Consider the following 26,103-nt stretch of genomic DNA (forward strand, 5'->3'; position numbering starts at 1 on the left):
GGCGCTCCTCAGTTGTGTGTTTAAAAACCCCTTGGAGGGGCGCCTGGGTGGTTCAGTCGGTTAAGCGTCCAACTTCGGCTCAGGTCATGATCTCACAGCTCGTGAGTTCAAGCCCACTTCGGGCTCTGTGCTGACAGCTCAGAGCCTGGAGCCTGCTTCGGATTCTGTGCCTCCCTCTCCCTCTGCCCCTCCCAGCTCACGTTCTGTATGTCTCTCTCTCTCTCTCTCTCTCTCAAAAATAAACAGTAAAAAAAATTTTTTTAAACCCCTTTGAATTGGCTTTTATATATATTTGTATATATATGTGTATATATATTATATATTATGTATTATATATTATATATTATACATTATATATTATGTATTTACACACACACACACACACTGAAAGACTTTCCTTTCCATCTCTCAACTCTTTTCCTATAGGTTACTTAGTTTTGGGCTAAGGCTTTTCTAGATGATGGAAAGATCACAATTCCAGGATTATATCATACCCCCTAACAATCCAAGCAGGAAAAAAGAGTTCCTTTTTCTGTACATTTCAGCCAAAGGCCTAAAGCTGGATGTTCATTGATTCTGATAGGCCTTGTTAGGGTCTTGTGCCCACCCCTCAGTCACCTTGGCCAGAATACGCTGTACTCTTTTTGGCCAGGCCAGATTCATATGCCCATTCCTAAAGCTAATGTGTGAGACCATCTTCTGAACACATGGGCTGGGAATGGGAAGAATGTGGGGTGTCACGTTGAAAAAAGAGGATGATGTTTTGAAGACAGAAAATAACAAGAGGTCATTACACTTTTTGCATTCCTCTGGACTTTAGGGTACCTTAGGATAGAGGCAGAGTGGCGGTCAGCTAACAATAGACAATCAATGTCTTAACTTGAATTAGGGGTAACAGTTAAGCCTATGCAGTGGTTAGATGAGGGGAAAGTCCTCTCAAGGATCGTTGTGAATTCTAGCACTAAATGTGCTATCTTTATTTTTGATTGTTAAGCTTAACTATACATAACAAAAAATAAAATACATAGAGCAACATCTAACAGTTCAGTTCCTGGAGCATTAAAGCCCAGAACCATGCTGAGAGGAGTCTAGACTGTGTGCCTAAGTCATTACCGATAATTAGCCATTAGCTCTTAGGTAGAAAACGGGACAGAGGAGCGTGAAGCAGCTGGCGGAGATGGCGCAGGATTGTCAAGTGTTAAAATCTCTCTTCCACCCAATAATAAGGGTAACTTTTCCAACTCACATTGGCTTTTGTTAATATGATTCTATAAGGAGTCTTAAAGATAGGCCAGGTTTTTTTTCTCCTTCTTTCATACCCCATCCCCACTCCTTTTGAGGCCTCTGTCCTCTTAGCAGTCAACATCCTTGTGGGCAGAATAGTCCTACCCTTTGTCTCTTCCCACCCTTTTCAGGGTTGTGTTTCTATGCCGTGGCCTTAAAATTTCAGAAAGGGGAGAAAGCCTTTCAGGGTGCTCTGCTCCTCCCACTGTGCCACTGAGTCCCTTGGCGCTTGAATGAGGACCTGTAGTCAGAAGGGTGCAAATGCAGGCTCAGTCAGCTCCACTAAATACCTTCCAGGTATATATCTATTTCCTGTTACACATTAGGGACATGTGTGTGTCTGCGGGCGTATGAAAAAAATCAGATCGTGAAAGTTAAATATAGAAATAAGCAAAGACCATTTCGTTTTTAGCGGAAGAAATATCAATTGTTGTAAGCCTAGGAGTAGAGATAAATTGCCTAATGCATGCTGAAAACCCACAGCACGCTACTGATCAGGTTCCTGTCCTGGTTTGCCCTTCCATCTCCAGTGAAGGCTTGCTGTTTGTTTATTTGTAGCTGAGGAATTCCCGCTTCCAGCTCTAAGTCCTAGAAGCCTGAGCGAGCGCCATCTTACGTTCATGGTGAATGGGAACTCATTGGCTGGCCTAGAGATTTATGGGAAATGTGTAGCTCTTGTCATATTATTTTTCACTCAGTGCCGCGTCACAATGAGTAGATGGGTTCCCCCGTTGACTTTAGTAATTCTTTCTACTTAACCTATTCTTTAAAGGCAAATAGAAATATGTCAACAGATAAATGTATTCCAGCTGAACATTTTTATTTTTAAAGCTTTCTGGTTTTAGCTGCCCCCAAATCAGGCCAACTTGTCCAGTCGGTGGCTTTGTAACCATTTTGCTAAAAACACCTTGCACCTTAGAACAGGAATGGAAAAGTGTCACCCAAAGCCTTTTAAACGTATTGTATTCGAGACGCGGGGAGAGACCTGACTGTGGCTATGTTACAGCTGTCCTGCCTGCCCCTCTGTGTCTGATACCTGTCCTCTCTGCAGCCCCTCCCCCTAGGTCTGGATGGAGGATACTTTAAAGTGAAATGACAGACCAGGAGAATAACAACAACATCTCAAGTAACCCCTTTGCTGCTCTTTTTGGCTCCCTGGCTGATGCCAAGCAGTTTGCAGCAATCCAAAAAGAGCAGCTGAAGCAGCAATCTGGTAAGTAGAGGGGCCAATAGCAGCAGATGAGATGACCTAGAATGGGGTCTTCCCGGATGAAGTCTTCTTTGGGTCCGTAATTGCAATTGGAATTGAGGTTTGGGGCAGAAGTCATTTTTTGTTTGTTTAGGACATAAATTGGGGGTGGGGGTGTTCATTTTTGTTATCTGTTTTGTTTTTGGGTCCTATCCTCCCCCTGCACGAAAAGAGACCAGTTAACAGGTGGTTCCGTAGTAACAGACGCCAGTCGTGATTCCAAAGCTGTCAAGTTGTTTCTTTTAAAAATCACCTAGTAAAAGATATTTAAAGAAATCTTTTTAACATAGGAAGCTGAGGTTGTAGGCATAGGTGTGGAAAGCACACTATATGCAGCTATAGAAAGCAGATGTGCAAAAGGAAGAATATTCTAAAAGCTTTTTGGCTTTTTGGTAGACAAATAAATGAAAGTTGTTCTTAAGCTCCATGCTTCAGAGTCCATCCCAAACAAAATACCTCTCCCATTTTGTAGAATGGCCACTTTCATAGCGTACTGCTATTAGAACAGATTTCTAAGAAAACCTGCGTGTGAAAATAATAATAATAATAATAATATCTCACTAATCAGAAAAATGGTGTTCCTCATCTCGGACCAAAATTAAGGTCAAGGCTAGCTTCCTCCTATGAGAAGACATATAGCCAAGAAGAATTGGGATGATATTTCTCAAAATTATTAGTCTTCTGAGGATATTCACAGTCTTTCAAGCCAAGTCGCTGTCCTTCTCTCTCCAAAAAGAATAATAGTTTTGTTTGGAAAGGAGAAATGTTTGTCTTTTCCCTTTATTTTATTTCAAAAGTGTTCATATGCATAGCTGACTTGTGGCCTTGCGCTCCGATCAGGACTGAATTAAAGGGAGGTAAGGGCAAGACGGATGAGTAGTAGACAGGGTGATGGATGAAGCTAGGGAGAAATCCATGTAACGCTGACTTTCTAACATGATAGAAGGAGGCAGCTCTGGGTCTCAGTCTCTGAAATCTCTTCCTGATGCCAGGATATAGGAGGAGAAAGCTTGAATTAGGAGACTGCAAGAGACAAAGGGGGGGGGGGGTGAGGAATAGGAAAAATAAGGAAATGGGAAAATATGATTTATGAGTGTGTGGTTGAGGGGAATTCTGCTACATAGGTTCTTAGCTCCTGTCGCACTCGGGGTTCAGAGGAGAACTTAGCCATATAGGAGAGCAACAGAATGTTTGTCCTTCTGGCTGGCGGCAGACATCCCAACTGGCTGGAATTGGGAGGGTTGCAGGCACCAGCAGTGGGGACAGATCAGGTACATGCCCTTCTGTTACTGTTTTGGCTCCTCCTCATCTTCGTTTGTTTACACTGAGTTTGCCACCAGATCTAACCTGTGTTCCGCCACCACCTAGTGCTGTGCCAGAACCTTTGACCTCCTACGTTGAGCCTCACGTTGGCAAAACTCACCACCCGAAGCAACTCTTACATTCTGAGCATTTTGCCTGGACTTTCAGAATAATCACTGTGTCGGCAGAGAAAAACAGATGCGGGCTCGTGTGGCTTTTACTTTTTTTTTTTTTTCCGCGTGGCTTTCAGCGAGCAGCACCACACTGCTTCTCCTTCGGCAGGAGTTCCTTTCTGAGGGGCACTCATTCAGGCTGCTTTAGAAAAATGTAAAGAGATCCAGTCAATAAGAAAATAGTAACAAATCAGAGGGGGAGAAAAAGATTTGAACAAGCAATTTATATACAATAATCAAATGATTTAAAGAATCCAGTCTTGGGGCGCCAAGGTGGCTCAGTCGGTTAAGCATCCATCTCCTGGTTTCAGCTCAGGTCATGATCTCACAGTTTGTGAGTTCAAGCCTTAAGCTGGGCTCCGAGCTGAGAGCCCAGAGCCTGCTTGGGATTCTTTCTGTCCCTCCCCTGCTTGCGCTTTCTCTCTCTCTTTCTCTCTCTCTCTCTCTCTCAAAATAAGTAAATAAACTTAAAAAAAAAATCCAGTCTCACTAATAATTAGAATACTACCCATTAAAAAAACAATTAGGTTAGGGGCACCTGAGTGGCTCAGTCGGTTGAGTGTCCAACCTTTGATTTCAGCTCGGGTCATGATCTTAATGGTTCGTGAGTTCGAGCCCCATGTCGGGCTCTGCACTGACAGCACAGAGCCTCCTTGAGATTCTCTGTCTTCCTCTCTCTCTGCCCTTCTGCTTGCTCTCTCTCTCTCTCTCACTCTCTCTTCAAAATGAGTAAACTTAAAAAAAATAATATTTAGGTTTTTACCTATGAAATTTGTGAAGTTTTGTTTGTTTGTTTTTTTTAATGTTTATTTTTCAGAGAAAGCAGTGGAGGGGCGAAGGGTGGGGAGACAGAGGATCTGAGGCAGGCTGTTTGCTGACAGCAGTGAGCCCAATGCAGGGCTTAAACTCATGAACCATGAGATCATGACCTGAGCCAAAGTCGGACCCTCAGCTGACTGAGCCACCCAGGCGCCCCTGAAATTTGTGATGGGCTTGTAAATGAGAGCAACCTTTCTGAGAATAATTTGGTAGTATATGTTAACTTTTAAATGTGCAAGCTCTTTAACTCAGCAATTCTGCTTCTACAAATTTACCTTACAGAAATACTCAGACAGGTGTACAAAAAGAGTACTATTCGGTGCAGTAGTGTTTGAAATCATGAAAAGTTGGAAACAGCCCAAATGTTCATCACTTGAGAAGTAGCTACACAAATCAGAGTGTGTGCATACAATGCAATACGGTGAGCTATTGCAAAGAATGAGGTAGGCCTATAAATGACCTAACAGAGAAAGGTGTTGGTGCTGATTAAGTTTAAAAAGCAAGCTGAAAAGCAGTGTATATAGTATGATACCCCTTCCTCTTTTGTAACTGAAAATCCTAGCAATAAACATTAGCATCTCAGAATAGAAAAAAATATCTGGAATGCTTTGCTATTAATAGATTATTAAAACATATGTGTTCTCTTAAAATCAGAAAAAAGCGTGTCTTTGAAATAATTAAAGGCATGTTGATCTATTAGGTAAATCTTCGTTCACTAGGATTCTGTAGGGAACATAGTTGCCATTTTTCCTAAGAGGGAGTGCAATCAATTAATGAATAGAAAGAATAAAACTTTTGATGTGTAAAATGTGGTAGGATTTCAACCAGGGATTTCAGAATCCTATACTTAAGACGTTGCCTGATGCAGCTCAGTAGCTAAAAAAACACAAATAATCCAATTAAAAAATGGGCAGAAGGTCTGTACAGACATTTTCCCAAGGAAGACATGCAGATGACCAACAAGTACATGAAAAGGTGCTCAGCATTACTCATCGTCCAAGAAATGCAAATCAAAACCACAGGGAGGTATCACCTCACACCTGTTAGAATGGCTGTAATCAAAAAACAAAAAATAACAAGTTGGTGAGGATGTGGAGGAAAGGGAACCCTTGTTCGCTGTCGGTGGGAATGTAAATTGGTGCAGCCACTATGGAAAAACAGTATAGAGGTTCCTCAAAAAATTAAAAATAGAACTACCATATGATCCAGCAACTCCACTTCTGGAGATTTCTCCAAAGCAAATGAAAACACAAACTTAAAAAGATACGTGCACCCCCATGTTCATTGCAGCATTGCTTACAATGGCCAAGACATGGAAATATCCTGTGTCCATTGATGAATGTGTAGATAAAGAAGATATGATACACACACACACACACACACGTTTGTTGCCACTTGCAACAACATGGACAAACCTTGAGGGCATTGTGTAAAGTGAAATAAGTCAGACGGTAAAAGACAAATACAAACAAACAGATGTTCTCAGTTATATGTGAAATCTAAAAAAAGGAGAGAAAGCTCTCAGATAAACAGATTGGTGGTTGCCCACGGTGGGTACGGGGGATCAAAAGGTAAAACATCAGTTAGAAATAAATAAGTCCTGGGGATGTAATGAACAGCATGGTGACTGTGGCTCCTAATACCGTATTGCATATTTGCAAGTTACTAAGAGAGTACATCTTAAAGGTTCTTGACACAAGAGAAAATAGTTTTTTTAATTATATGGTGACAGATGTTAACTAGACTTACTGTGGTGATCATTTATCAATATAAACATACATCAAATCATTATGTTGTGTTCCTGAAACTAATATAATGTTGCATGTCATTTCTACCTCAAGTTTTTAAAAAAGATGGTGCCTGACTTGAGATGTTTACTAATTAGATGATTAACTTGTTTCACATCCGAAATTGTCTTCCTCTTGGTTACTTTTATCATTTTTGATAGTATATACTTGGTTCCCTCCTACGGAGAGGAGTTTAACTGTTAATGGCTTACATTTTCTGGCAGATGAACTCCCAGCTACCCCAGATGACTCGGATAATAGTGTGTCAGAAAGCCTGGATGAATTTGATTACTCTGTGGCTGAGATTAGCCGCTCATTCCGTTCACAGCAGGAAATATGTGAGCAACTCAACATCAATCACATGATCCAAAGGATCTTCCTCATTACTCTGGACAACAGTGAGTTACAGGGGCACCTGGGTGGCTCAGTTGGTTAAATGTCCAACTCTTGATTTCAGCTCACGTCACGATCTCCTGGCTGTGAGATGGAGACCCCTGTCGCGCCCCCCACCCCACCCCATGCCACACACACACACACACACACACACACACACACACGCTGGGCATGGAGCCTGCTTAAAATTCTCTCTCCCTCTCCCTCGGCCCCTCCCCCGTGCACACATGCTCTCTCAAAAGACAAACAAACAAACAATGGATTACAGACTTGCAGCCAGTTTTCATAACTCTGCCCTTCCTGCTTGGGCTGGCAACTTGCTCTTAGAAATCTATTGTATCTGGTGTTTAAACAAATCCGCTATACTCCCTGGAACACAAGATTGATATTTCAGTGAAGCTTCTGATGTGACCTAAAAATAGTATTTAGACACAGGTGCAGCTTTCATTATCCTTTTGGTACTGACTGGGCCATGTAGCTTCTTGTCTTCACTACCTTGAACGGGAAGTGGGAATGGCAGCCAAACCCTTTTTCTTTTCCGAGGCGACCTGAACATTTAGATGGAAACCTCAAGAGGTGTCGGTGGTTTCCTTCTGTGTCCTCTCTATAGTTAAACCCCAAGATTGGTGCCAGTGTCTGGGATGTATTCTTTAAATGTCATGATGTTAGGTTTATAACCGAGCCCTTGCTTTTGGACTCTTTAAAAAGATTTAAATCTTTAGCTCCTATTTTGTGTGTCAAGATTATTCTGATATTACCGGAGCTCTACTTGGAGTTGAAAAGAAATGCTGTCAAAATCAGCTGTCCGTATAAGACAGAAGCGTTATCCTTAACCTACCAGATTAAAACCATTTCCCAGGTGACCCAAGCTTGAAAAGTGGGAATGGCATCCCCAGCCGTTGTGTGTATTTGGAAGAAATGGCGGTAGACCTGGAAGATCAAGACTGGCTCGATATGAACAATGTTGAGCAGGTACCATTCTTACGTTTTTTTTTTTCTTACGCCTTCAGCAAAAATTGGCCACTTTTCTGCAACCATGACTTTGCTTAGCTCCATCTCTTAACGTTGTTTGTGGTGTGCCTCTTTTGGAATCTTCTCATTTACCAGGGCCACATATCCAGATAGACCCTTTCTTTAAGGCCCAGTTAAAATGCCATCTGATTTATGAAGCCTTGCCAAGTAGGAGTTGTTATTCTCTCCTCTGAATTCCTGGAGTAATCTATCTATGCCTCTCTGATGGGAATTGTCACCTTCTGTCACATGTAGTGGCTTTTTTATGTACCTGTCTTATCTCCCCTATCAGATCTTTAACTTCTCGAGGGCAGGGCCCATGCCTTTCTTCTTCATATCGTTTGCAAAATCAAACAGTGTGTTTTGCCTTATAAGTGCCTAATGAACATTAAAGGAATAAGAGTTTGGTAGGGAAGACACTCCACAACTTGTAGTTTAACTTTCTGTGTTTAAATTATCTTTCTGTAAGTCTGAATGAGGCCAGCAATCACACAGAGAAGCAGATTCGTATATAAGTTGAATCGCTAATTCTCCACACCATTCGACAAATCTGTTTTCGTGCTTACTCTGTGCCAGGCTTATACTAGACAGACACTTGAACTCTGTTTAGGATAACTGTACGGTTGCTCCTTGAACAACATGGGAGTTAGGGGCAGTTGAAAATTTGCATGTAACTCATGACTCCAAAAACTTAACTAGTAGCCTACTGTTGACCAGAAGCCTCACCGATAACAAACAGAGTCAGCTAGGGAAAAGAAAATATTACAAAGAAAATCATAAGCAAGAGAAAAAAATACATTTACGATAGCATTCTGTATTTATCAAAAAAAATCCATGTCAAACCCATATTGTTCAAAGATCAACGGCATAGAGGTGCTAGGCGGCTCAGTCGGTTGAGCATCTGTCTTCAGCTCAGGTCACAATCTCACGGTTGGTGGGATCGAGCCTCGTGTCAGGCTCTGCGCTGACAGCTCCGAGCCTGGAGCCTGCTTCGGATTCTGTGTCTCCCTCTATCTCTGCCCCTCCCCCACTCACACTCTGTCTCCGTCTCTTAAAAATAAAAAAACAATTTTTTTTAAAACAATGATCAATAGCATATACAGTTATATTTACATATATGATACTTTCTAAAGTAGTAAGTGGGGTCCTTTATTCCCCCTTCACTCTACATCCTGTGATTCTCACAATAACCTGTGTCCAGATTACCTTTTCATATTGATGTTTTAAGATGAATTCTGCAGTTGCTTAGTGTTTTGTTTATATGTTTTTCTTAAAGGCTGTCTTCGCTCGCTTATTACTTCAGGATCCAGGCAACCACTTGATTAACATGACTTCTTCTACAACATTGAATCTCTCTGCTGATCGAGATGCAGGGGAGAGGCACATTTTTTGTTACCTTTATTCCTGCTTCCAAAGAGCTAAGGAAGAGGTAAAGGAATACTCGCTATTGAGAACTGTGTGGTCATCTTGGGTTTGACTTCAATATGTAAGCCAGAGAGTTGGATCACTGGCTTTTTATGTCAGTTTATATACATCATATTGTATCTGGAACTAGGTATTACAGGCACTATTTGGTGTCTAAAACTTTAGTCTCTCCTTTCTGTGGCTTGGGGTCTACTCCTTTCCCTAATTAACCAGTATCCCCTGTTCTCTTTACAAACCTCTTAAAAAATCATACTGTTGGGAGCACCTGGGTGGTTCAGTTGGTTAAGTGTCTGACTTCAGTTCAGGTCATGATCTCACAGTCCGTGAGGTCATCCCCCATGTTGGGCTCTGTGCTGATAGCTGAGAGCCTGGACCCTGCTTCAGATTCTTGTGTCTCCCTCTTTCTCTCTCTCTCTCTCTCTCTCTCTCTCTCTCTTTCTCTCTCTCTCTCTCCCCCTCTGCCCCTTCCCCACTCATACTCTCTCTCTCAAAAATAAAACATTAAAAAAAATCACATCCTTGAAGCACATAGGTGGCTCATTCAGTTGAATGACTGACTCTTGATTTCAGCTCAGGTCATGATCTCACAGTCGTGGGATCAAGCCTCACATTGGGCTCTGTACTGGGTGTGGATCCTGCTTGGGATTCTCTCTCTCCATCTCCCTCTGCCCCTACCCCACTCGTGCTTTCTCTCTCTCTCTCTCTAAATAAATAAATAAACCTAAAATTTTAAAAAAGCATGCCTTTAGGGGCACCTGGGTGGCTCAGTCAGTTAAGCGTCCGACTTCAGCTTAGGTCATGATCTCACGGTCCATGGGTTCAAGCCCCACGTCAGGCTCTGTGCTGACAGCTCAGAGCCTGGATCTTGCTTTGGATTCTGTGTCTCCCTCTCTGCCCTTCCTCATCCACGCTCTGTCTGCGTCTCTCAAGAATGAATAAACGTTTAAAAAATTCAAAAAAAAAAGCATACCTTTAGAAAAGGTCTGGGGGAAAATAAAAGGTCTAATAAATTCATTTCCACCAAGGTATAAATAATAGAGTAGTCTAAGCTTGGTCACTTCTAGGATTAGAATCCTAGCAGGTAGGTGATTCCTTAAACCAAAGGATGAACTCTCCTGAATTTTCAAGCATCCACGGGACAGCAGTATTGTTTGGGAATACATTGTCTTTTTCATTCTATTTGTTGTGTCCTCCTTTGTTCAGGTCATAGAGCTAGACTCTCCCCTCTCTTCTTCATTCTATTTCCAGATTACCAAAGTTCCAGAGAACCTGCTCCCCTTTGCAGTACAGTGCAGGAACCTCACTGTGTCCAATACCCGAACCGTTCTCCTCACCCCAGAGATCTATGTTGACCAAAACATCCACGAGCAACTGGTAGATTTGATGTTGGAAGCCATCCAAGGAGCCCGTGAGTACATAAGCAAGATTTGTGCATTTCTGCATTCTGACTTCACAATTTAAAATTCCTTTAATTGCTTTAGAAAGCCTCAGAGCCACTACGGTGCCAGAAGAGAGCTCATAACTTGACCTTTGGGGTTCAATACCAGTGGAATTATCAGAAGTATGAGAAAAGTAGAGATCCGTTGTGTAAAAGCATATAAAAATTGCTGTGCCCTTCTTCTCTCATTTGTCATCTGTTAGATTTTGAAGATGTAACTGAGTTTCTGGAAGAGGTCATTGAAGCCTTGATATTGGATGAGGAAGTTCGAACATTTCCAGAAGTCATGATTCCAGTGTTTGATATTTTATTGAGCCGAATAAAAGACCTAGAACTCTGTCAGATCCTGTTTTATGCATATCTGGATATTCTTCTCTATTTCACTAGGCAGAAAGATATGGCAAAGGTAAGTCTGAAAAGTGGTATGTATTCATTTGAACTGGTCGTTTACTACTTTATGCATCCCTATCGTGAGGGCATTCAAATATTCCCTATCAAATAAAAGAAAGATACACTGGCCGTTGTATAGACTTAACTCTTTGAGACCCTCTCGTCTCACCACCTTTATCTCCTCATACAGGTGAATAAGGACTTGTTTTCTTTTATAGGTTTTTGTAGAATACATTCAGCCCAAGGACCCTAGCAACGGGCAGATGTACCAGAAGACCTTGCTGGGAGTGATCCTCAATGTCTCCTGCTTACTAAAGACTCCGGGTGTAGTAGAAAATCATGGCTACTTCCTGAATCCATCTCGTTCCAGTCCCCAGGAGATCAAAGTGCAAGAGGCCAACATCCATCAGGTGGAAATGTTTACCACTGTATCCCAGTGCCCTGATCTTAGATTAAGTCGAGTTTCCTCGGGAAGCAGATGCAGATAAAGCTGCTTGAGCCTCTTTGGGAAAGCAGATTGATCTGCTTGGGTTTCTACTGTAATCATGTAAAGAAATTGTCCTCTTTTTAGCATGGGTGAAGGAAGAGGAGAAACCTGTGTGCGGTTTAAGAGTAAGCTGCTGCTCTTCTGTGGCACAGCCACTTCCTCTCATTGTTGCCTTCATTGTTGTCACTAAACTCTTTTTTTTATTTTATTTACTTTTGAGAGAGACAGAGAGACAGAGAATGGGTGGAGGGAAGGGCAGAGAGGGAGATACAGAATCCAAAGCAGGCTCCAGGCTCCAAGCTGTCAACACAGAGCCTGATGCAGGGCTCAGACCCACAGACCGCGAGATCATGACCTGAGCCGAAGTCGGACGTTTAACCGACTGAGCCACCCAGATGCCCCACCACTAGGCTATTTCTTCCAACCTTAGCTCCTAAAATCTTGGGCTGAACTCCAGCTTATAAACCATTTTTTTCCCTTCCTTTCCTTCCACATGGCTTCTTAGTGTAATTTATAGTAGAAGTGTGGCCAACATGAGGCAGTAAATGGTTGAGTCAGGGGTGGTTTAAATCCCCCATCATCGCACTCTAAGGCAGGGATTGACAAATTACTGCAGTGGCCAGATCCAACCTGCTACCTGTTTTAGTAAATAGTTCTATTGAACATCGCTATGCCCATTCATAAATGTATCTGTGGCTTGATTTCATGCCACAGTGGTAGGGTCCAATAGTTGCCACACCCACCACATAGCTTGCAAAGCCAAAAATATTTATCACCTGGCCCTTTGCAGACAAAGTTTACTGACCCCTACTCTAAAGCTACATGAATGCGATGTGCGGTTTGGCGGCTCCTCAGGGAATCTCTCATAAGTGCCTGCAATTTTTTTTTTTTTTTTTTTTTATCAGAACTAGGGCATAAAGCACAGGGAGAGTGAGGGAAAAGATTAGGATTAGGTTATTTTTGGAAATTGCCAGGGGCTAAGGTTTGGGAGTAACAAATATGAGGATTGTGAAAGTGGAATGTTCTGTGGTTGTGTTTTCTGGTTAAACAGTTCATGGCTCAGTTCCATGAAAAGATCTACCAGATGCTGAAGAACTTACTCCAGCTCTCTCCAGAAACCAAACACTGTATCTTGTCCTGGCTTGGAAACTGTTTGCATGCAAATGCAGGCCGCACCAAGATTTGGGCCAATCAGATGCCAGAAATCTTCTTCCAAATGTATGCCTCGGATGCCTTCTTTCTGAATCTGGGTGCTGCTCTCCTGAAGCTGTGCCAGCCATTTTGCAAACCCAGATCCTCTCGGCTCCTCACCTTTAATCCCACCTACTGTGCCCTGAAGGAGTTGAATGATGAAGAACGAAAAATTAAAAATGTACACATGAGAGGTAGGGGAGCACTGGGCTTTTCAAGACAGTGTGTGTGTGTGTGTGTGTGTGTGTGTGTGTGTGTGTGTAACATCTAAGGCATTCACTTTTATCCTTTTTCACAAAGGTGCTTCTTTCTCAAGGTGAGGCAGAAAGAAGAGCTGGTATAACTAAGATGTTTAAAAAAACTGGTAGCTTTTAGATGTTGTGCCTTAGTGAGACCCTTCTGAATTTAGCAGCCTTGGGTATTGATTGATTCATTCTTTCTAAAAATAAATAAAGCACAATCCCTGTTTTGTGTTTTAACCCAAAGTCTCCAGAAGAAGGCAGATAATATTAACAGATAATCATAATATGGTATAGGGCTTAACTATGGGAGCACAGAGGAAGGACTGAGTAGTAAATTCTACAGAGGGTGGAAGTCTTCGTGGCCGAGTCTGGAAAGATGAGTTGGGTTTAAAGTATGAAGGTACAAAGCTATGAAAGGCCTGGCTGGGGAATAGTGGGAAGCTCAGTGGGTCTAGAACAGGGGGGAAAGGCATTTGGGGCAGGGATACGGGAATTGGCAGGAAATGAGACGAGGGCAGGAGAATATTGGGGCCGGTTTGGAGAAAACAATGCAGAGAAATCAAAATATAAGTCATTCAAAATGAATCACTCTTTAAAAAAAAAAAGGAAAAAACGAATCACTCCTAATTTTGGTGTATTTTCTCTCAGTTTTGTGACTCTTCTAATTATAAAAGCGATACCTGCTCAAAAGCAAATAATCTTAAATACAGAAAAGCACAAATACATACAGATGATCCACTATCACTGGGAAAAACTCCAGTGTTTTCTATGTTTGTTTTTTAAAAGAAATTACTAACAAAAACAACAAAAACAAAAAAAAAAAATTTTTTTTTTTTTTTAAATCCTCACTGATAGCAGTATGGAAGTTGAGCTAGAGGAAGGGGACACTGGAGACCCCAGACAGAAGTCCGTGCCGAGTCATTTACTGTTCCTTTTACCCTCTTTGAGGTTTGGACAAGGAAACTTGTTTGATCCCAGCTGTGCAGGAGCCAAAGTTTCCCCAGAACTACAACCTTGTGACGGAGAACCTTGTCCTGACAGAGTACACCTTGTACTTGGGATTTCACAGGTAACTGTTCTGATATGATTAAGAAAGAACTGTTTCGTGGCGTTGATAGCCAGGAGGTTGAAAGTGAGTCTCCCTTTATTCTGCACGCTCCCATTAGGATCTCATAGGAATGGGGGTTGTATGCGTTTGTGTTTACATGAATTGGCTTTATCCAAATAACCTGAATTTACTTTTCATTCTTGACCTGCTACACTTCTCAAAAAGTAAAGACGCACTACTGTTTTTCTCTAAACTTGAAATTTTGTAAATCGCTGTCTTCCTGTTGTGATCTGTGATCGTGGAATTGTTTTCTTTTAACTTTCCACTTCCTGCTCTTGAATTTTCATGGCTTACTACTCCTGATGGAAAAAAGACAAAGCTCTGCTCTCTGATACAGGGACAAAATTGACAAAATTAAAGATGTTTGTATGGGATTCCAGTAAGATGAGTAGGACCACAAAAGATCAAAGATCAAAAGGATTCTAGAAGTGGGAACATTTAAGAACTAGAATGTCTGACTTCCAAAAATGGTTCTGGTTCTGGCTGGCCACAAGCCATTCTCTGATTTTCACCCCTCTGGTTTAACTGATTGTGAGTGCAAGTATAACTAAGGGAAGAAAGATGATAACAGTCGGTAGGAAGAGGTCCTGAGCATAGCAGTTTTTAATGTCTTTTCAGGATACTTACATGGGTACAGAGCATGTTTTAAACCTCAGCAAATTTCTAGAAAAATGAGATTATATCTTTATCAGATAGTTTTTCTGTCCCTATCATTGACGTTTTAAATGAGGTACTAGATAACAGTGCAGCTTGTGTTCAGCCTGTTCAACCACCTAGCTTCAGACCCAGGAATGAATGTCATCTGGTTTCCCCCGTATTGGCTAGCTAACCCTAGACGCTATCTGTAGGACCAAAGAAGATGGCTTTGGACTGTACCCATAGAGACAGCTATCCATAACATTGAATTATGGGGCTTCCTTTCATTAGAGAACATTTGGCTGACCCTTTGTGAAGAACAATTTTATGTCGAACAGCAGAGGCGTGGAAGCTGTTCTCAGGTTGCATCCCAGGTGGCTGCCGGTTTATATGTGGTCGTTACTAATCTAGAGGCCTCTTTCACCAGCTTTAGTTCTCAACTAACCGTAGAAAGACTGTCCATATAACCACATCCAAGTAGAATCATTGCAGCGGTACAGTGTCGAAGTATCCTGCTAGGCCTTTCGTACTTGGTCTCATAGTCATTTTACGTGATAACAGCCCCTTCTACTCCCTGTCGGGCCAAGCTGCTGTTCTTTGGAGGGTGCATTTCAGCTGAAGTGTGCTATTTGTAATTAGCATCATTTATGTCAAATACCGGGTAACATTTTCCCGATGCTATGACCCCTGCCCTGTCAGCGATTTTTGTGAGTGCCTTTTGTGTCATCGCGATTGCAGCGCCCTATATCCTAAAAGAGAATACTAGAATAAGTAAATGAGGACTTGTTTTTCCAACAGTCTGTACTCAGCCGTCCTATATGAGGCTCCTGACCCGGTGTCTTCTGCTTTCTTGGGGGCAGGTTGCATGATCAGATGGTAAAAATCAACCAAAATCTGCATCGGCTGCAGGTTGCCTGGCGGGATGCTCAGCAGAGTTCTAGCCCTGCTGCTGACAACCTTCGTGAGCAGTTTGAACGACTGATGACCATCTATCTTTCTACCAAGACGGCCATGACCGAGCCACAGATGCTACAAAATTGTCTGAATTTGCAGGTGTCCATGGCTGTTCTACTCGTTCAACTGGCCATAGGCAATGAGGGCTCACAGCCAATAGAGCTAACTTTTCCTTTGCCAGATGGCTACAGCTCTTTGGCTTATGTGCCAGGTAAGCAGGCTCTCCCTCGGGAACTGCCTATTTATAACTGTCTGAGTTTAACTGGGTCACTTCAGAAGTTTAATCCTCAAAATACCCTTTCCACTGTTTTTGGAGAAACAAATATGTAGCTACTATCTACTGGTCGAAGTATGGGAGAACTAACAGCTTTTTCCTCAGCCGTGTGTCCCCACTTCTTTGTGTATTAGAAAATAATCTTCAAAGGATTAAGTGCAGCCAGGGTTTTCAGAGCTGTTTAGTCTTAGCATTCATGTTGTTTTTGTTGTTCAGCATACAAATTTATCTGCATGCCTCGCCCAGTGCTATTCTTCAGAGGGAAAAAAAAATCACCTCCTGTTGGTTAACCCACAAGGGAGGTTTGTTGGTGTGGAGTTGGCCGATATTGTCCATGAAGATCAGGTTATGTGTTGTTGATCGCTGTATCGGTTATCTGTTGCTGAGTAACCAATCACCCTAAAACGTAGCACCTTAAAACAAACATTATCTCACACAGTTTTCTGAGGATCAGGAATCCAGGAGTGGCTTGGCCTCATGGTTCTGCCTCTGGGTCTTTTAGGAGGTTGCAGCCAAGCTGTCAGTCAGGGCCACAGGAATATGAGGACTCGACCAGGACTGGAGGATCTGCTTACAAGCCTGGTCATGTGGTTGTTGGCAAACCCCAATTGCCTCCTTTCCAGGTCACACGGATCTCTCCTGAGTACTGTTCGTAATATGGCAGCTGGCTTTCTCCAGAGCTAGTGACCAAAATGGAAGCTATAGGTTTTTATAACCTAACCGTAAGAATGATACACCATTGCTTCTGTATGCTTCTACCCTAGAAGAGCGTAGGAGGGGACACACAAGGGCATGAATGCCAGGAAGCAAATACAATTGGAGGACCATCCTGGAGACTGATGACTGTAGTCATCTAATCTAGTGTATTCATCTTTATTAAAGATCGTGGGGGTGCCTGGGTGGCGCAGTCGGTTGAGTGTCCGACTTCAGCTTAGGTCATGATCTCACGGCTTGGCTCTTCAGTTCGAGCCCCACATTGGGTTCTCTGCTGACGGCATAGAGCCCACTTCATATCCTCTGTCCCCCTCTCTCTGTCCTTCCCCAGCTTGTTCGTTTTCTCTAAATAAATAAATAAATAAGCTTAAATAAATAAATAAAAGGTTATTTAATGCACAGTTAACCTTGAGTATGGAAAAGAATGTAAATCAGTGTAGTTTCTTAAATTGCACTGGTGGGTTTAACAGTATTTTGTGTCTCTGCTATTCTCATATTTACTAGGATAGAAATAAAAATTGACTTAGATTTAAAGGAGATTCTACACTTATGAACTGGTCACCATTCCTAGCATCTACAAAACATTTGGGATTTTTTAACCTTTACTGGGTAGAGCAAAAGGAAGGAATTTCAATATTGCTTAGTACAGAAAGTTAGGTGTTTCACTAATTACAGTGAGTATTTTCTCTTTCAGAATTTTTTGCAGATAACTTGGGTGACTTCCTCATTTTTCTCCGCCGCTTTGCTGATGACATCTTGGAGACGTCAGCAGATTCCCTGGAACATGTCCTCCACTTTATCACCATTTTCACTGGAAGCATAGAAAGGTAAAAGGCTGAGAGCTTGGCGCTGACACTGTTTACAGGTGCACAACCAAGCAACGCACACGCCTGAATCATAAGGGGTTGCCTTCAGAAGTTGTGTTAGCATTAATGAATCACGTGGCCATCCTTATGGGTAGCCCACAAATCCCACCCTTGAGAGGCACAATAAGCAAAGGACTTCGCCCACAGAGAATTTGAACCTGCATGTAAGATACCTGATGGGAGTTCCACTGCTAGTCCCTGGTTAAAATAGTTCCCTTAATGCCAGAAACCTTACCAGTGGCAGGCAGCTTCTAATGAGCTAATAATTGTATGCTAACAAAGTTTACCCTTGAAATTCTGAGTTGCATGGGTAGTAAACATACGTAGATGCTTTCTGATCTCATCTTTTCATTCATAGCTTCTGGTCCTCTTTCTCAAAGAAAGATGCTTACTGGCCTGTAGAGTTGCTTCTGTGGGTTTTTTGTTTTTTGTTTTGTTTTGTTTTGGTATCTAGGCCAAAGGAAGCTGTGTACATAAGTGAAGATTTCTACACAAAGAAAATGATGCATAGTCCCCTGAGCCACATCAGTGAGAAGTAGGTAGAAGCCAGTCCTTTGCTGAGCTGAGCAGACCTAATGAAAAATCCTGAGTCAACAGGTGTTTATTAGGTACATGTGGGGTGCGTTATATAACAGTAACCTAGAATAACTGCATCCCGGACCTTTTTCTCAGAAAGCTTAGGAAGGCAAGTTTATCTTCAGTGAAACTGTCAGAGACTAGTAGGCAGTAAACAATGGATTATTATAGACAAGTACATATTAAATAGAAACTTAAGTACTCATCCTCATACTTGGTAAGCTGTTATCTCAAAAGTTGAATGATGTACCCTGCATTATCCCCCCCAGAAATTGCCAAGACTTGAAACTTCAGGGTCTTGTTTTTCTCTGTAACAGTGATAGAGGGTGTTTGGCTCCTCCTGTGGAGGAAATAGTCATGAATTTGAGAGGTAAGTTCTCTACCTGCTCATCTTGCTTTCCGCCCTTTTTGCAGGATGAAGAATCCCCACCTGAGGGCCAAACTGGCTGAGGTATTGGAAGCAGTGATGCCTCACCTGGATCAGACCCCAAACCCCTTGGTATCCAGTGTGTTCCACCGGAAACGTGTGTTCTGCAACTTTCCCTATGCACCCCACCTTGCAGAAGCTCTAATCAAGGTCTTTGTGGACATTGAGTTTACAGGTAACACAGCCTAGAACTGAGAAGCGCCATCATTTATTGAATATCTGCTATGTGCTGGTCTTGATGCTGAGTGCTTTTTTTTTTTTTTTTTTTACATTGTCTCATTAATTTGTCACCATCTGGCAAGTTTTCTTGTACTGTCTTCATTGTACATATAAGGATGTGAGTGCTCGAGAAGATGAATTGTCTGTCTCTTACAACCACGTGGTAGAATCTGTTTGATTCTGTCTCACATCAAAACATATGCTCTTACCAATTTTATTATATGCTTGATTTAATCATGCTCAAACAAAGCAGGCTGTCCGATCACAACCTAGGTCTTTATTTTTTTGTGCCTCATAATTGCAGAATAGTGGGATGGTTCTTTTTTTTTTTTTTTTCCTCCTTGTTTTTTAGTAAACTCTATCTCCAACATCGGCCTCAAACTCATGATCCTGAGATCAAGAGTAAACTACCCCATCTCAGTAAACCGTATATGTTAAGCGGTTAAGACCCCCTTTAAAAGAGATGTCCTACCATTCAGTAATAAATATGACTAACATTTAAAGAGACATTTAACATTGTACTGACTGCCTTTCCTATTTGGATTTTGGTTTCGTCACTTGCTCACCTCTGAGCCTTAGTTTCCTCATCCATAAAACGGGTTGAAGTGATGACTGACATAGTGCATGTAAACCTTCATAATACATACACTGTCACACAACAAGGTACTGCATTTAACTCATATAACCATTTCAGCCCTTCACTTGCACTGGTAGAGAATGTATTACAATTCCTGTTTTATTTCTGAATTTGCAAGTTGAAAATGTTAAAAGACTTGTATTAAGTGGAGCCTAGATGTTCTGACTACAAATCCCACGTTCTTCTTTTATTATATGACCCAAGCTACAGAGATCAAGTGGTTCCTCTGATAGGTCAAAACAGTGTAAGCGTCAGGTTTTTAGCCCCTGACCTGATTTACCAGTTGGTTTCACAGCTTGGATGTTAGCCATGAAGAATGTGGGCGTTACTTAGTTTCCCATTTTGCAACAGTTGTCACTGCCACTGCCACAGTGGCCAGTTCAGAGGCCTCGTTCAAAGTCTGAAAGTACTCTACATTTGGATATTGAGGCCTTTGTTTCCCCTGGCTTTTATTCTACAACTTAGACCATGTCCTTTTCAGCATAAGGTACCCTTTACATCTGTCTCCCTCTTGTTCTGTCAGTAAGGAAATAAGTAAACACTTGGCTGTAACTCTGGGCCTTTATAAACTCCCCAGGGCAGATTTTGCCAGTAGTTTTGACACATTCAGAATGAAATAAAATAGCTCCACGTGGACATAAGCTCCTACTCTTTCTCTAATAGCACTACCTTTGCTGGATTTTTGCTCTTGCCCTTTTCCAGGAGACCCCCATCAGTTTGAACAGAAGTTTAATTACCGACGTCCCATGTATCCTATCCTAAGGTATATGTGGGGAACGGATACCTATCGAGAGAGCATTAAGGTGAGAGAGCTTTCACTGAAGCCAAAGCTGATTGACCCAGAGTTTTACTTCAGATAAGTCCCAGTGAGTTTTGGTTCAGTCCTAAAACGCTTTTGTCTTGGGCTGGGACTTACAGGATCTGGCTGACTATGCCTCAAAGAATTTAGAAGCCATGAACCCCCCGCTTTTCCTCCGCTTTCTTAACCTGCTAATGAACGATGCCATCTTCCTTCTGGATGAAGCCATACAGGTGAGAATAGATAAATAAATAATTTTTAAAACGTATTTAACTGCCCCTAATTCGTCAAATAATGATCAATACATACTTTTTACCATCAAATTATAATAGAGCAATCCTTATGCCCCTAGTAGCAGTTTGGACACCAAAAATTTCTGAGTAGTAGTGTACCACCCACCTTGCCATTGCAGAGCTTGATAGGTGTTGTTCCATTAGAGATCAAGATCACGGGCCATTGAAGCCTCCTAAGCTAGGATGATATTTTGGCAGAGTGGAAAAGAAAGTGTGTTGGGGCGCGTGGGTAGCTCAGTTGGTTAAGCGTCCAACTCTTGATTTTGGCTCAGGCCATGATCCCATGATTCTTGGGATCGACCTCCAAGTCGGGCTCTGCACTGACAGTGAGGAAGGAGCCTGCTTGGGATTCTCACTCTCACTCTCCCTCTCTCTGCCCCTCCCCCACTCATGCATACATGTGCACTCTTTCTCAAAATAAGTAAATAAACTTTAAAAACGAAAACAAAAACAAGGTAGAAGAAAGTGTGATGAGGCCAAACTAAGGTACACTGGCAGGATTCATCAGGCCACCACCACAAAAAGAAATCAAGAGGACCTTGCGTTTGGTCAGTGACTTTCAGCCACCTTCCATCCCATCTCATCAGTAACAGTGACTCACACAGGCAATGATTCTTACCCCTTTCCTAAAAGATCCTGATTTTTGCACCACCATTGGGGGGGGGGGGGCAAAAAAATCTCTGGTTTAGGTTATTTTTTCACATAAACACTACCAAGTCACCAATACTCCCTCTGTCCATGGCCTCCCAGATCTTTATATTTGAAACATAAGTTTCCCAAAGTATACACCAGGGTGCCTGTCAGCAACTTCAGTGCATCATATCCTTACCCACCCCTTACGGAGCTGCTTATTGCTCCTGTTAAAACTCTCCCTTCTCCATGACAGGTGTCAGATAGATAAGGCAGTGACCCAAAGGGAGAGGAAGCTGCTGAACAGTGAAGGTAGTCTGTTGGACAGACACAAGGTCCTCAGAGTGATTAGCAGCACCCCAGTAACTTGTCTTTAATTTGTGAGAAAAGCACCTGCTTTTTTCATAAGCCCATACTTTGAGATTTTAGATAGGTTTTCTTAGAAAACAAGAACAAGTCCTGTGAGAAACAGCCCCTTCTAAGCGAGAGCCATGTGACACAGAGAATGACACCAGATGGCATTGTCATAGGACTGTAAGAATGAGAAGTAGACAGTGTTTAATATTTATGCTTCTCCTTCCAGACAGCTTGCATATTTGATAGAGCTTTGTTTTTTGATAGGCAGTTTTGGAGTCTGGTTTTTTGTTTTGTTTTGTTTTCCATTTTTCAGGAAGGATTCATTCTTTTTTTCACTTCAGCCTGTTTATTTTTGCCTAGGTTTCCTACATTACACTATTTACCCCCCTTTCTACTTCACAGGCCGTACTGTGCAGACTAGAACTACCCGTAAGTCGACCCAAGCTCCGTCTATATAGAGCTCCAGCCCTATGCTGAGAAATAAAGGCTCGTGTTTCTCGCATAGTGCCTGGTTTTCCCAACTTAGTAAACTAGATTTTAAGCAGAACCACTTAAATACCATCTTCCCTTCAAATGCACTTTCGTCTCTGATACGTTTCACCTCTGATTTCTGTAGTATCTGAGCAAGATAAAGATTCAACAGATTGAGAAAGACCGAGGCGAATGGGATAGTCTGACTCCAGAAGCCCGCCGAGAGAAGGAGGCTGGCCTGCAAATGTTTGGACAGCTGGCACGTTTCCATAACATCATGTCCAATGAAACAATTGGTACCCTTGCCTTTCTGACATCAGGTAAGGACCCAAAGCACTGTCTTCCCAAAAAGTCCAGTGGTCAAGACCTGCTTCATGTGAGGGATCAGCCCAGATGAAACCAAGAGTTCAGACTCTGGTGATGTGTGCTCCATCGGGAAATGAATCACTAGAGAAGCTTCAAGATGCCCATTGTTGACATGGGAAATGTTCACCCTCACACCGCTACCAGAAAGCATAAGTTGGTATGATTTTTCTTGAGGACAAGGTAGCCATATAAATATATGTGGGGGGGCGGGGGGTGAGTGTGTGTGTGTGTGTGTGTGTGTGCGCGCGCGTGTGTGTTAACCTGAAGAATATTCTTGAACTCTGGTTAAATGTGGTAGGTCCACATTTATCTCCACTCCCTCTAGAGCTAGTGTCCCAATTCAGTAGCCACTTGCCACATGTAGCTGTCGGACATTTTTAATTGGGCTAGTCTGGGGGCGCCTGGGTGGCTCAGGCAGTTGAGCATCCAACTCTTGATTTCGTTGCAAGTCGTGATCTCACAGTTTCATGAATTCGAGCCCCACAGCAGGCTCTGCCCTGACAACGTGGAGACTGCCTGGGATTCTACCCCCCCTTGCCAAATGAATAAAAATTGTTTTTTAATAAATAAATGTGGCTAGTCTGAATTGAGATACATAAAACACCTCAAGACTTAGTATTTTTAATGTAAAATATTTCATTAATAATTTTATATTGATTACATGTAAAATGATAACCAAGGATCACCAGACATTTGAGGAAATCCTCCAACATGAAACATAGATATTTGATGAAAACTTAAAAAAAAAATCTTTAGGGGCGCCTGGGTGGCTCAGTCGGTTGAGCATCCGACTTCAGCTCAGGCCGTGATCTCACGGTCTGTGAGTTCGAGCCCCGTGTCAGGCTCTGTGCTGACAACTCAGAGCCTGGAGCCTGCTTCAGATTCTGTGTCTCCTCTCTCTCAGCCCCTCCCCCACTCATGCTCTGTCTCTCTCCGTCTCTCAAAAATAAATAAACGTTAAAAAAAAAAATTTTTTTTAATAAATTTTAAAAAATAAAAAAAATCTTTATAATCTCAGAGGGATAAGAGAAGATACAACATCCATAAAACAAGAACAAAGAATTATTTAAAGAACAAGAAAGATGGGGCGCCTGGGTGGCACAGTCGGTTAAGCGTCCGACTTCAGCCAGGTCACGATCTCGCGGTCTGTGGGTTCGAGCCCCGCGTCGGGCTCTGGGCTGACGGCTCAGAGCCTGGAGCCTGTTTCCGATTCTGTCTCTCCCTCTTTCTCTGCCCCTCCCCCGTTCATGCTCTGTCTCTCTCTGTCCCAAAAATAAATAAACATTGAAAAAAAAATTAAAAAAAAAAAATAAGGAACAAGAAAGAGCTCTTGGACATTAAAAATATGACAAGTAATTTTTACCTGTCAGAATGGTTAAAAGATCGACTTAAGGGGCTGTTCCATGAAAGCAGAACAGAAAGACTTAGAATGGAAAGGATAAGAAAATAAAGGATCAATGTAGAAAGTCTTAAAAGAGAAAAATGGAGTGGAGGAAATTATCAAAGAATAATACCAAAATTTCTCAAAGACTAAAAGCTTCTACACTGAAAGAGCCATCATGTGCCCAACACAAGGAATTTTTAAATTTTCACACTAAGGTGTTATTGTGACAGGAAATCAAGGTAAAGAGAAGATCCTAAAGGGTCCCAGAGAAAAGTCCGGTCATGTCACTGGTTTAAGTATGAAATGTCTTTGATTTTCATAGCAGTGACAATGGAAGCTGGCACACACCCCTCATGGAAAATAGTTTTGCAGCCTAGAACTCTAGCCAGCCAAATTATCACTTCCGTTTGAGGGTGAACCTGAGGACATTTTTAGACATGAAGGTGTCAGATTTACTTCCAGAATACTCTTTCTTGAGAAGCTACAAAAAGATCTTCTCCATTGAAGTGAGAGAGTAAACCCAGAAGGAGGAAGGTGGAATCCCCTAAGGGAGACACAAGAGAAGTGCCCAGGATGATGGTAAAAGGAGCTTGTGTGACCACCACACAGCAGGCCTGTAGAGCCAGGAGTCCAGATGGGAGCTTCCAGAGGGAGCAGTTCGAAAAAGAAGGGCTAGAAATGATCCTATCGAGAGCTTTACATTTCTTGGGGAGAGTTTAGGAAGACTGAGTGATTGGTACTCTAAAAATAAGCAAGCCAATTTGTTAATAGTTCTCTTAAAAACTGTATATGTATTACTTTATATACGTAATCATTAGGACACTATGTCACTCTACTGTGAATGATATTTATATAATCTTAATGACTATATACCGGGAGGATTTGTATTTATGAAAGAGAGACAGGAAATAAGAGTTAAACTCTCATCAGTAGTGGTGTCAATATTGACAGTGACTAAAATTATAAGATCCAGAACCAGTAGTACTAAGCAAGCCATAGCGTGCTGTTTGGCTTCTTAAAACCTGACAAGTGTTAATGTTTTGTTTTACATTTCTGTGGAGTTTATGTCTTTTGCCCTAGCAATTCCTTAAAAATTCATTGTAAGGAAGTAGTAAGTCTACAAAATATGTACACAGTGAAATTCATCAATAAGTGAGATGCTGGGGCGCCCGGCTGGTTCAGTCGACGGAGCGCTGCAACTTGGTGTCAGGGCTGTGAGGTGGAGCCCCATGCTGGGTGTGGAGATGACTTAAGAATAAAATCTTGGGGTGCCTGGGTGGCGCAGTCGGTTAAGCGTCCGACTTCAGCCAGGTCACGATCTCACGGTCCGTGAGTTCGAGCCCCGCGTCGGGCTCTGGGCTGATGGCTCAGAACCTGGAGCCTGTTTCCGATTCTGTGTCTCCCTCTCTCTCTGCCCCTCCCCCGTTCATGCTCTGTCTCTCTCTGTCCCAAAAATAAATAAACGTTGAAAAAAAAAATTAAAAAAAAAAAAAAAGAATAAAATCTTTTTTTCAATAAATACAAATAAGTGAAATGCTTATAGTAGAATGGCTAGCAATAAAGATGAATAACTTAAGGTGAAATCGCACACTGCAAAACTATGTGGTCGTTAAAAAGAGTGCAGGGGCTCCGGGTGGCTTAGTTGGTGGAGCATCTGACTTTTGGTTTTGGCTCAGGTCGTGATCTCACAGTTCATGAGTTCGAGCCCCGGGTCGGGCTCTGTCTGTGCTGACGGCGCGGAGCCTGCTTGCGATCTCTCTCCCTCCCTCTCTCTCTGACCCTCCCTGGCTTGTGCACGTGCTTGCTCTCTTGCTCTCCGTCTCTCAAAAAATAAATACTTTTTTTTAAAGAAGTGCAAATCATTGCTATTCGGCAGAAGTCTGTCTGATGGAATTGCTCTGTAAATCTGGACTAATACTGTAGATACTAGCCATGTGTGGCTGTTGAACACTTGCAGTGTGGTTAGTGTGACTGAGAGACTGAATTTTAAATTAAATAGCCTCATGGGGCCAGTGGCTACCATGTTGGACAACACAGGAACATACATTTACTAAAATGGTAAGATAGTTATGATATAGTTAACTGAAAAAGTAAGTTACAGAATATGTACACCATGATAATCATTTTGTTTTAAAAATGTGTATGTAAATATGGACAAAAGCTAAAAAGGAGGTATTAGCAAAATGTTAGCAGTGTTTATT

At 42.1% G+C, this 26,103-nt stretch overlaps 1 protein-coding gene across 3 annotated transcripts in view; it reads left to right on the top strand.

Moving 5' to 3' along the window:
• UBE4A (ubiquitination factor E4A) overlaps window positions 1–26,103 on the top strand; it is a 35,781-nt gene that overhangs the window by 2,636 nt on the left and 7,042 nt on the right. For 2 of the 3 annotated variants that reach the window (XM_043579488.1, XM_043579490.1), the window contains exons 2-16: window positions 2,336–2,497; window positions 6,839–7,012; window positions 7,867–7,979; window positions 9,295–9,447; window positions 10,692–10,851; window positions 11,085–11,287; window positions 11,490–11,681; window positions 12,810–13,143; window positions 14,140–14,260; window positions 15,796–16,100; window positions 17,572–17,704; window positions 18,734–18,921; window positions 20,305–20,405; window positions 20,521–20,634; window positions 22,298–22,472. In XM_043579488.1, coding sequence (XP_043435423.1) covers window positions 2,377–2,497; window positions 6,839–7,012; window positions 7,867–7,979; window positions 9,295–9,447; window positions 10,692–10,851; window positions 11,085–11,287; window positions 11,490–11,681; window positions 12,810–13,143; window positions 14,140–14,260; window positions 15,796–16,100; window positions 17,572–17,704; window positions 18,734–18,921; window positions 20,305–20,405; window positions 20,521–20,634; window positions 22,298–22,472 — 2,587 coding nt within the window. In that variant the 5' untranslated portion in view covers window positions 2,336–2,376. Of the gene's footprint in view, window positions 1–2,335; window positions 2,498–5,027; window positions 5,271–6,838; window positions 7,013–7,866; window positions 7,980–9,294; window positions 9,448–10,691; window positions 10,852–11,084; window positions 11,288–11,489; window positions 11,682–12,809; window positions 13,144–14,139; window positions 14,261–15,795; window positions 16,101–17,571; window positions 17,705–18,733; window positions 18,922–20,304; window positions 20,406–20,520; window positions 20,635–22,297; window positions 22,473–26,103 lie in introns of those variants that run through there. The other variant, XM_043579491.1, reaches the window with a different exon arrangement.

The sequence above is a fragment of the Prionailurus bengalensis genome, chromosome D1, assembly GCF_016509475.1.
Source record: "Prionailurus bengalensis isolate Pbe53 chromosome D1, Fcat_Pben_1.1_paternal_pri, whole genome shotgun sequence".
Taxonomy (NCBI): domain Eukaryota; kingdom Metazoa; phylum Chordata; class Mammalia; order Carnivora; family Felidae; genus Prionailurus; species Prionailurus bengalensis.